Source organism: Emiliania huxleyi (assembly GCF_000372725.1).
Source record: "Emiliania huxleyi CCMP1516 unplaced genomic scaffold EMIHUscaffold_1097, whole genome shotgun sequence".
Taxonomy (NCBI): Eukaryota; Haptophyta; order Isochrysidales; family Noelaerhabdaceae; genus Emiliania; species Emiliania huxleyi.
Window position 1 is genome coordinate 1 of NW_005201809.1, and position 10,917 is coordinate 10,917.

The 10,917-nt window shown below is 67.4% G+C and overlaps 3 protein-coding genes across 3 annotated transcripts; all 3 read right to left on the minus strand.

Annotated features, from left to right (window-relative positions):
- Positions 1-584: 584 nt before the first annotated feature.
- On the minus strand, positions 585-878 carry EMIHUDRAFT_60239 (hypothetical protein; the record flags this gene model as incomplete). The annotated part of the gene is made up of 1 exon (XM_005792109.1): positions 585-878. A coding segment is annotated over one exon (294 nt), but the record flags the coding sequence as incomplete, so codon positions are not given.
- Positions 879-5,422: 4,544 nt separating this feature from the next.
- Positions 5,423-6,137, minus strand: EMIHUDRAFT_446824 (hypothetical protein; the record flags this gene model as incomplete). Its single annotated transcript, XM_005792110.1, has 1 exon — positions 5,423-6,137. A coding segment is annotated over one exon (561 nt), but the record flags the coding sequence as incomplete, so codon positions are not given.
- A 1,297-nt stretch (positions 6,138-7,434) lies between these two features.
- Positions 7,435-9,534, minus strand: EMIHUDRAFT_460392 (hypothetical protein; the record flags this gene model as incomplete). The annotated part of the gene is made up of 7 exons (XM_005792111.1): positions 7,435-7,848; positions 7,916-7,977; positions 8,055-8,130; positions 8,318-8,479; positions 8,563-8,601; positions 8,681-8,911; positions 8,941-9,534. 7 exons carry the CDS (start codon positions 9,532-9,534, stop codon positions 7,435-7,437), a joined length of 1,578 nt encoding a protein of 525 aa, XP_005792168.1.
- Positions 9,535-10,917: the final 1,383 nt, after the last annotated feature.

Genomic DNA, 10,917 nt, shown 5'->3' on the forward strand with positions numbered 1-10,917 from the left:
GAGAGCTTGTTCGCCTTGGGGGGAGGCCGGGAAGGGGGGAGGGGTTAGAGGGGATGGTGAGGGAGAGCCGGAGGCTATCTCCTCACCAGGGGTGGGCCTGCTCTCGAGCTGGGCGAGCCGCCTCATCTCGCCTCATCTCGGCCTGATCTCGGCCTGATCTCGGCCTGATCTCGACCTGATCTCGGCCTCATCTCGGCCGATCTCGGCTGGCTGATCTCGGCCTGATCTCGGCCTGATCTCGGCCTGATCTCGGCCGATCTCGGCTGATCTCGGCCTCGAGCGCGAGCTCTGCGACTCTGCCCGCCGTGCCGACCACGAGCTGCGGCCTCGCCTGGCGGACAGCCAGTCTCGGGTAATCTCGCGGCCTGGCGGGCACGGACTCGCGGCTAATCTCGGCTAATCTCGGGTAATCTGGAGACGGCGGCGGCGGCGAGGGCGGGGAGGGGGGAGGGGGGCGACGGTGGGGGTGGGGTGGACGGCGGTGGCGACACAGCTGGGAGGGCGGCGGAGACACTGGAGGCGGCTGGAGCATGGAGGCGGCAGGAGAGGGGTGGGTATGGCGGGGGCGGGGGTGGCGGAGGTAGTGGCTGTGCCTTGCGAAGCCGCTCGAGCTGCCGGTTGACGTTTGCGCCGCCGACCAGCGCGCAAGCGGAGAGACCGGTGCCCTGCAGCAGCGACGCGGCGACGCGAGCCACCTGGTGCGCGAGCTCTCGCGACGGGCAGAGGATGAGCGCCTGCGGCTCGCGCACCGCCGCGTCGAGCTGGCTCACGACCGGCAGCAGCAGCGCGAGTGTCTTTCCTGACCCGGTGTGGGCGTCGATGACGGCATCGCGGCCGCCGGCGAGCACGCTGTACGATGCGGCCTGCAGCGCGTTCGGAAGCGCGCCCGCGCCCAGCAGCTCCTCAAGATTGGACACCACGGTCGGCGGCAGGCCGAGACTCGCAAAGCTCTGCGTCGCGCTGCCGCTGCCCGTGAAATCGGCCGCAACCTCGAGGCGCTCCAGGTCGGCAGGCGTGGACGCGACGCACACAGGTGAAGCAACGGTGGCCGGCAAGACACGCGCTCGCGGCGAGACGAAGGCTAACGCGTGGTACACGAGGAGGCCGGTCATGTGTGTGGGGCAGACCGTATTCCGGCATTGTATTTCTTTTCGGGGGCTTACACACCACCTCACACTGCCCCGGCGCCCACGCCTCAATCTTCTTGGGCAGCAGCTGTTCGGCAGGTCCTCTCCGTGGCCTAGGCAGCCGTGTTCGCCCTTGCCCCACGTTAAGACAGCTCCGTCGGCGGTAATGGCGAGGCTGTGGTATGCTCCTGCCGACACGGCGACGACCCGCTGCCCAGTGAAGGCCTCGACCTTTCTTTTCTGCCGAAAGAAGAATTCGATTTGTGCCGCCGGGAATTCCCCCAGGATTCCCAAAAGGAGCCTGCAATATGGGACTAGGGGTACAGAGGGGGGGCTAGAAATGAAACGCCTTTGGGGCTCACCTTGTGCGCGGTTGGTCCACGCGCATCTGGTGGAAGCGCCGCCATCGACCATGGGCTGCTCTGCCAGCAAGGTTGACGAGATCTATGCCAGTCTCACGCCGTCCTTGCTGCGTTGCGCTGAGGTCGATCTCTCAAAAAATGTCGGGCTTGCGGCTTTCGGCACCGACATGGAGAAGCTCGAGGCTGCATGTGGAGGAGGCAAGGAGTGGATAAAAGAGTTGGGCGGTATCCCTGGGCTCGTTGACCTCGTGCGTGGCGGCGACCAAGGTTCGGATGTGAGTCTCGCGTTGTGTGATCTTCTGAGCGATGGGGCTGGCCCGGCCCTCGCGCTCGTGACGCTCGCGAAGGGTGGCACAGGCGGTGTCCCCATGATGGAGAAGGCAGCGGCAGCAGGAGCATTGTGCGCGCTCGCAAAGCAAAACGAGGGCAACCAGGCGGAGATTGTGGCCGCAGGTCCCCTTCGTGACACTGCAAATACCCCATCGTTCGACATTGGCCCTCTATCACGCTAGTACACCGCCACTGCCTCAGGTGGCGTCCGGCCCCTTGTGGATCTCCTTGCTGCTGGCGCGGATGAGGAGAAGAGGGAGGCGGCGAGAGCTATTGCGGCGCTCGCCGACGGGAAGAGGGCAGTGCTGGCGGCGTCGGGAGTCATTCGACCCCTCGCGGAGGTGCTCGTGGACGCCATTGAGAAGGTAAAGGTCTCGCGGAAGAGTGAGTGGCGGCTCGACAAGACTTGGTGCCCGACGCAAGGACCCAACCTGGTGCTGATCGACGCTGCGCTGGGCGCTCTCTTCCTCCTCGCCGACGAGGAGGACCGCAGGCGTGAGATGGCGGCCGCGGGTGTCATCCCATCGCTCGGCCCACTCTTCCAATACCTCAAGGTTGTGGCGACCGTGCATGACCTCATCTCCGTTGGCCAGACTCCGCGGTCTTTCGAAGAGGTGACGAGCGCATCCACCCAAGTGAAGGAGGCCATGCGAAAGCTGGTTGCCCTCCTCGGGCTCTTCATGGAGGGCGGCAGCACCGCACGGTTGGCGGCGCAGGCTCTGCGTGAGGTGCTTCCGAATGAGACGCTCCGACCGCGCGTTCACTTTGCGGACACGATCTGAGCCTCACTTTGCGGAGATGATCTGAGCCTCTGCCTCGAGAGAAGATTCGAGGTGTACCATATTCGAGGAAACGTGCCTTTGCTGTGTCGAAAGGGGTGTCATGGAGTGTGCGTGTGTGACACGTCTCTGATATGTGTCAGGGGGGTCCGCGTTGATGACCAGAGGTTGCGTCTCTAGAGGGGGCTGTGCGTCACGTTGTGGAGGTCGTCGGGAGCTTTTTCTTGGGTGTGACGGTCCGACGCGAGACGAGCTCGGGCGAATTGCCTCCAACGCGCATGAAACACAGGCAAACGAGAAAGGAAAAGCACGTGCGCCTCCATGGACGCGGTCCACAATTCCACAGCGGCCGTCGGTACTACCAGGATGTGATGGTCTCCCGGAGTACCCCGGATTGTATTTCTTTTTGGGGGCTACCCTGATGTAAGAATATCGCGGGCGCACAGACAAAACCCCGCCACCTCACTGCCCCGGCGCCCACGCCTCAATCTTCTTGGGCAGCAGCTGGTTCGGCAGGTCCTCTCCGTGGCCTAGGCAGCCGTGTTCGCCCTTGCCCCACGTGAAGACAGCTCCGTCGGCGGTAATGGCGAGGCTGTGGTATGCTCCTGCCGACACGGCGACGACCCGCTGCCCAGTGAAGGCCTCGACCTTCTTCGGCAGCAGCTGGGTCTGCTGGTCGCCGTGGCCCAACCTGCCAAAGGAGCCAATGCCCCAGCTCCAGACGCTGCCGTCGGCGGTGAGGGCGAGGCTGTGGTTGTATCCAGCCGACACAGCGAGGACGCGCTGGCCAGTCAAGGCCTCGACCTTCTTGGGCAGCAGCTGGTTCTGCCAGTCGCCGTGGCCGAGCTTGCCCCCACCTCCATCGCCCCAGCTCCAGACTGCGTTGTCGGCGGTAATGGCGAGGTTGTGGTGCTCCCCAGCCGAGACAGCGACGACGCGCTTCCCCGCCAAGGATTCGATCTTCTTTGGCAGCAGCTGGCGCTGCTCGTCGCCGTGGCCCAACCGGCCAAAGAATCCACTGCCCCAGCTCCAGACAGCACCGTCGGCGGTGAGGGCGAGGCTGTGGTGGACTGCTGCCGACACAGCGACGACGCGCTGGCCAGCAAAGGCCTCGATCTTCTTCGGCAGCAGCTGGGCCTGCTGGTTGCCGTGGCCCAACCTGCCAAACTCTCCATCGCCCCAGCTCCAGACGGCGCCGTCGGTGGTTAGGGCGATGTTTTGGTCGCCTCCCGCCGACACAGCAACGACGCGCCGGTTAGCAAAGGCCTCGACCTTCCTTGGCTCCAGCTGACCCTGCTCGTCTCCGTGGCCCCAGACGCCAGAGTGTCCATGGCCCCAGCTCCAGACACTGCCGTCGGCGGTAATGGCGAGGTTGTGAATACCTCCAGCCGACACAGCGACGGCGCGCTCGCCGCCCAGCGGGGAAGGGAGGCGTGTCGGTGTGTTGAGCCGCGTCACGCCCTCGCCGTGCCCGAGCAGTCCCGGCATCCAGTTCTCAGCCTTTCCGCACGACGAGAGCCGCCCCTCGCCGTCGATGAAGAGGCTGTGCCAAAGGCCCGCCGCCAGCCTCGCCGGCGGGTTGGACTCGCGCAGCAGCGCCGAATAGCACAGCCACCGCACGGCGCAGCTCTCGCCCTCTGGCTGCGCCGGCAGCTCGAAGCCGCGCTCTTGCGCCCACAAGCGGATGCCCTCCAGCGCAAGCGAGGCGTGGAAGAGGAGCGAGACGGCCGCGACGCGAGCGATGTCGGCGGGGTCGCAGCGAGAGATGACGCGCGCGAGAAGCTCAAGGGGCAGGTCGGTGAGGGGGCAGTGTGCGGCGGCGGTGGCGGCGGCGGCGAGGCGGCGCGAGCGGCGGGGTGGACATCGCGAGAAAAATAATTCAAACCGAGCTCCCTTCCCGCACACACCCCTCTCCTTAAAATCCCTGTGTGGTGGCGGCGTGCCGTCCTCCCATCCCTCCCTTGGGTTGCCCGTTTTCTTTCTTTCTTTCATTTCACTAGTATTAATTAGCAAAGGACACGTGTAGACACAGAGTCAGACTTGTACACCTGTACAACATATCCCAACATCTCGCTAGTAAGAACAAGCAGTAACTGTGGCATGCATCACCTGCGCCCTTTCACGCGTGTACGATTCAGCGCCCGCCCGTAGCTAACGGGTCTGGGTCGCGTGGGCTGAGACCTGTACGTCGCCCGTAGTCTTGCGTGGCACAGCATGCAGAATCGCGCTCCACCCCACTCTCCGTCGCGCAGGTGCCGTGTGCCTCGCTGTAATACACTGCTCCGACATGGCCAAGCGAGGCGCGCCTCCAGAGCCTCATCGCCAGCTGCGGACCTCAGCCGCCGCACAATCTGGCGCGCATTGGTGCCGTCGCGAAAGGTCTGGACGATGGCAGAGAGGAGCGGGCGGTCCGAGTGGGAGGAGTTGCACTGTCGCACCTGCCGCGCCCCTGCGTGCGCGCCCGTCCCTTGCCCCGTCGACCTGGGAGCAAGCAGGAGCGAGCGCAAGCTGGGCTCATCCATGCAAACTGGGAGCGCCCGTCGTGGAGTCAACCCGGATTGCGGAGTCGTGCGGTGCGCGGGGCTCCTTTTCCGAATACTCCCTACATACATCTCGTACCCGTTCTGGGCTGGAATCCTAGCCTTCTACAAAAGAAGGTTCACCGGAAGTACCTCGCCAGGATGACGATATTGATTGACGTTCCACACTGAGGGCGGTCGTGCGCCCCTGTGGTGGAGCAAGATGCTCTCGCCTCTCGGGTCTTCCCGCCGCCGCCGGGAAAAGACGCGCAAGAAACTAGAAAGGAGGCCAAGCGGCTCCATCAGTAACATCAGCTGCGATATTTTACTGTACAATAGGTCACCCATGCCACAGACCCATGTAAGACCACCAAGCACCATTGCGGCACCATGCGATGCATGTTGAACGGCAGCCTGGCAGTGTATGGCATGGGAAGAGACGCGGAAGTGGGAACTGTCTCAAGCAGGGCCCAAGCACCTCGGCACGCGCGTCGGGAGAGGACGCGGGGTGGTGCGCAGCTGATGCGCAGCGAGAGCAGCCTCAAACCAGGACGGCCCGTTGGCTTTCTGCCGCAGAAAGCCAACGGGCGAGCAGCCACCTCGCAGCAGCCGCAACCCCGAGCAAGCCGGCCAGCGGCGGCGCGACGGCAAGCGAGATGTCGAGGCCTCTCGCCGCGAGCGGCGGCGTGGACGGCGGCGGCAGCGGCGGCAGGGAGGGGCGGAACTGCTCCGCGGCGTAGCCCCCGGCGAGGAGGTCGACGGCGGGGCCGGCGGTGCCCGAGACGAGGGCGGTGGCGGTCCCAAAGGCGATCGAAGCGCCTTGCTCGGCAACGCCCCAAGCGCTCCAGAAATCAAAGGGCGGCGGCAGCGGTGAGGGCGGCGGAGGCGGCGGCCGGGGCGGCTGCGGCGGCGACGGCGGCTGCGGCGGCGGCGGGGCGGGCGGCTGCGGCGGTGCGGGCGGGTAGTCGAGGAGCCCGACCCAATGCGCCATGGCGTCGAGCATGAAGTGTGTGCCGTTCTCGCCCGAGAGGCGCTGGGTGTACTCGGAGACTTGCAGCTGCTGCGCCTCCATCGCGTCGATGCGCGCCTGCTGCTCGAGGACGAACCCCTCCCACGCCTGTGGGCACAGCGGACGGCGTGACGAAGCGCTGCTCACGCCAACTACTGGGCGAGCACGACGCCCTGGACGCGTCCAGCGTGTCAGCGGCCATTGTCAAGCGGTGCGGGCAGAGGGGAGGCGGAAGTGTCGGCGGGCATGAGGACGCGCCATAGGCGGTTGGAGACCGTGGTGGGGCAAGGGCGGCGAGGGGGGAGGTGTCTCGGAAGCGACTCCCGCGCCGTCGATAGCGTCGCCATCCGCGCCTATGCGACATGTCATGGACGTGTCGTGGACGCGTCATGGACGGGTGCTCGAGAGCGCCGCCCTCCGCACCAGTCCGTGGGCGACGGGGTCGATGCCGGTCGTCTTCGAGAAGGCCATCGCCGCGGCGAGCAGCGTGGAGGCGCGCCGTGCTCCGGCCGACTCGAGCGTCACACGCGTTGCCTGATGGGGCATGCGGACCGGCCGGTGGCTCGGCGGGCACGCGGACTCGGCGCCTCGGGCGGTCTGGGGGGCTGCGTTGAAGCGCCAGTCGATGACGACGCCGTACGGATCGGGCGTGCCGCCAAGGATGCGCATCTGCAGCGGCCGGTCTAGCGTCGACATCCCGACTAGGCGGAAGGGGGGGGGGGGGGGGGTGGTCAGAGGCGGGCGCGGGTGCGGGCAGAGTGGTGGTGGGGAAGGGGGGGGGCGACGCACTGCGGCAGACGTCGTGCGTGCCGTTCGTGGAGGACTGGTCGGTGATCGTGCGCCACGCCGCCGCGCGCTGCGACGCCGTGACGCGCCTGAGGGGGGGGGTGGGGGTGAGAGGAAGAAGGGGAAGCCGGCTATCTCCCAACCCCACCGCCAAGACAGGTGGAGCCCCCACCACGCCCACCACCACCACGGCACTGGGAGCGCGCCGGGAGCCGACGATGGTGCGGTAGAGGTCGTACGAGCCGCGCGGGTGGCGCTTCCTGCGCGCGAGACGAGCAGGTGGTGGTTGGGACTAGCGGGGCACGTGGTGGTGGTGTGGTGGTGTGGTGGTGGTGCGGTGGTGGTGTCGTGGTGGTGTCGTGGTGGGGTCGTGGTGGGGTCGTGGTGGGGGCCCAACGGCGTCGAACCTCTCCGGCTCGGGTGGGATGGGGAAGCGGCGGCGGTGGGAGGGCGGGCGGCGGCGGCGGCGGCGGGAGGGGAGGGTGGAGAAAGAGGGAAGGAGAAGGGCGGCGCGGGCGGCGCTCACAAGCTCGGCGAGTCGCGGTCGACGTCGACGAGCCCAAACTTTGGGCAGTAGCCGTCGGCCCACTCCCAGTTGTCGGTGACTGTCCAGTGGATGTATCCCCGCACGGGCACGCCGAGGACGGAGCGGGCATGGTGCAGCGCTGCGAGGTGCTCGATGATGTACGCCGGCCGCAGCAGGTCGGAGCCTAAAGAGTGAGCCTCGGCCGGTCTAGGCCCATCTCGGCGAGTCGTCCCCTGGCCCGCGGCTGGGTCGGAGCCGTCGGCGATGCCGTTCTCGGTGATGACGTAGCCGTAGCCGCTCGGGCCGACGAAACGGGCCTGGTCGTCGTCCTGGTAGCGCGAGTGGAACTGCGCGAGCACGTTCACCATGCCGGTCGCGGAGATGCCTCGCCCGTTGCCAGAGTACTCGACCTGGTGGGACGAGGGGAGGAATGGGAGACTGGGCGCGTGCGCTTCGCCCGTCGCGTCTTGACTCGGCCTCGTGCGGCAACGTCGCGGGCTCGAAGTTCTGGATCACCTCCTCGCCATAGTAGTTGATGCCTACGCGACACACGGCGGCGGCGTGTCATGGACGTGTCACCGAGCGCCTTCCCCTCCTGGCAGCTGAAAGAAGAAACCGCAAAAGTCGAGGACGTCGCGCAGCATGTCGATGAAGAGGTAGCGCGCAAACAGCTTCAGGAAGAGCTCTGTCGCCTGCGATCAAGCGCGATCGAGCACGCTCGAGTCAGACCGGAGCCCAAGAGACACCCTCGCCGGCCGGCAGCGGCAGCGGCGGGAGCCAGCGGCGAGCGGCTGCAGGAATGTGGTCTGGCGAGGAGAAAGTGTGCCGAGGGTGTGTCTGTGTGCCGGGGGGTGTCTGTGGGGCGAGCGTGCGTGCTGCCTCGTCGAGCTTGCCGGATTGCTCGCCGTAGTTGGAGTAGGGCCGCGTGTCCATCAGCAAGTGCGCCACGCCGACCGGCGCCATCCTCCAGCCGCGCCGCGACTCTGTCGCACGGATGAGCCCGTAGAGCCGCCGGTGCGCCGCCACCATGTTAAGCTGCGCCTGCGGGGAGGGCTCCGGGAGAGGTCCGGGAAAGGCCGAGGAGAGGCCTCGCTAGAGGCGGTGCGCTGCGGCCATAGCCGCGCCTTGAGCGATCCCGTCTCCGGGTTGGTGAGGCAGTTGACCTACCGGGTGGTGAATCAGGAAGCGTGAGTGGTAGTGAGTGGTAGCTGCGGCGAGCCGGCTTGGCGGAGGCGGTCGGACCTTGACAGCCATCGACGTGATAGGTGGTCCGGGCGGCCACATGCCCATGCAGTGCGAGAGGGAGGTGTAGATGACTGGCTCGTTGAAGATGACCCAAAAGTCGACGAGGTGGCCTAGCCGCTCGACGACGTCGACGCCGAAGGCGACGAAGAGAGACGCCGCGTTCGGGTGCTGCCACATCGCCCCTGTGCCGGAGCCGCTCGAGCGCGGGTGCCAGTGCGGGTCTCGCGCCTGCTCGCGCGCACGGGGGGTGAGGCGACCCAGGCCGCGCCTCCGCACTGCATGCCGCGCTGGCCGCAGCGGTGGCCGTGGCGGGTGCGGGGGCGGCGCGCCGTGAAGCGGTCGTTGGCTGCGGCGAGCACATCCGCCGACGGCCAGGTCCCCCAGATAGGGAAGGAGTGGTGGAAGAGAGTGAGCATCACCTTCATGCCGTAGCCACGCGCCATCCGGAGGATGCGCTCGTACCGCTCCAGCGCCGCCACGTTCTGGATCCGGCACTTTCGCGCGTCCGGCTCGTCCAGCCGGCAGTGAGGCACCAGCCTGCCCCAGTCAACGCCCATCCGGTAGACCTGCACACCGAGGCCGGCGGCAAGGCGGATGTCCGTCTCCGGCTCGCTCCACGCGCGCAGCCGCTCCTCGGCCCGCGGCACGTTGGTCCACGCTCGCACGTTGCCCTCGCGAGCAAACCGGAGCCAAGCGTCGTCCAGGCCGTCCTCCTGGTGCGCCGGAGCGGTCGCTATGCCCCACCAGAAGCTGTCCGGGTCGTCCCCGAAGTCCGCGACGGCGGCCTCCGATGAGGAGAGGTTCCGCGGCTCCAAGGTGTGGTGCTCCAGCCTGGTCCCAGCCTCAGCCATCCCCCACTCGGCGTCGGTGTCGAGCGCCTTCTGCCACGCCTGCGCGAGGGAAGGCCCTGAGGGGAGCGAGGAGCGAGAGAATTCTTCGATGCACCTTATCGGAAGCGATACAACTTTTTTACTGCGGTTTTTCTTCTTTCTGGACGCATGATATGGGTGTCGGCATAAGTGTCGGCAGCCCAACCTTGCCGGCCGACCTGGCGGTGGGCGAACTGGGCTCGCTGCGCGCCTTCCTCTCCGGGCGGCGGACGCGCGGCACTCTCAACGCGCGGCTCGACACCGAGAAGCAAGACACGCAGCTCACCTGGGCCGCTCGTCACGGGCAAGCCGAGGCGGTGCGGCTGCTGCTCGAAGCCGGCGCGAGCGTCGGGGCGACGAATGGCAGCGGCGCGTCGGCGCTGTTCGTCGCGTGCGCGGAGGGCGAGATCGAGATCGCCCGTCTGCTTCTCGCGGCCGGCGCGGCGATCAACCAAGCCGCAGCGGATGGCGCCACGCCGCTGCTGATTGCGAGGCAGGCCACGTCGAGTGCGCCCGGCTGCTGCTCAAGGGCGGAGCGTGCGTCGGGGCGACTGACGGCGATGGTGCCACCACTCTCTTGCTCGCGTGCGAATCGGGTTGCCCGGAGTGCGTGCAGCTGCTTCTCGAGGCCAACGCGGCGATGAATCAAGCTGATGACGGCGGCTGGACGCCTCTGCACGTTGCGTGCCAGAAGGGCAACGTCGAGTGCGCCCGGCTGCTGCGCGAGGCTGGCGCTGACATCAACCAAGCGACGAACGGCAGTGCCACACCGCTGCTCATCGCGTGCCAGGAGGGGCACCTCGAGATCGCCCGGCTGCTTCTCGAGGCTGGCGCGGCGGTCAGCAAAGCCGATGAGAACGGCGTCACGCCGCTGTACATCGCGTGCGAGAAGGGCCACGTCGACATCGCCCGGCTGCTTCTCGAGGCTGCCGCGGCGGTCAGCCAAGCCTCTTACAACGGCTTCACGCCGCTGTACATCGCGTGCGAGAAGGGCCACCTCGACATCGCCCGGCTGCTTCTCGAGGTCGGCGCGGCGAAGGACCAAGCCGACGAGCAAGGCGCCACGCCGCTGTACATCGCGTGCCAGCAGGGCCACGTCGAGGTCGCCAAGCTCCTCTCCTCCTACGGCGCCTCCCGCGCCGCAGTGCCGCCCTTCGGCACGCCCGAGGAGATCGCAAACCGCAAAGGCCACGCCGACCTCGCCGCCTGGCTGGTCGCCAGCCGCGGCTGGACGCCGCTCGCGCACCTTGAGACCCTCACCGCCGCCCGCGCTCTCTCCCTGCTGCGCAGCGGCGCGAGCTTGCACGAGGGCGAGCCGACGCCGCTGCAGCGCGCCGCGGGCGGCGAGGGCGAGGCGGCGGCATC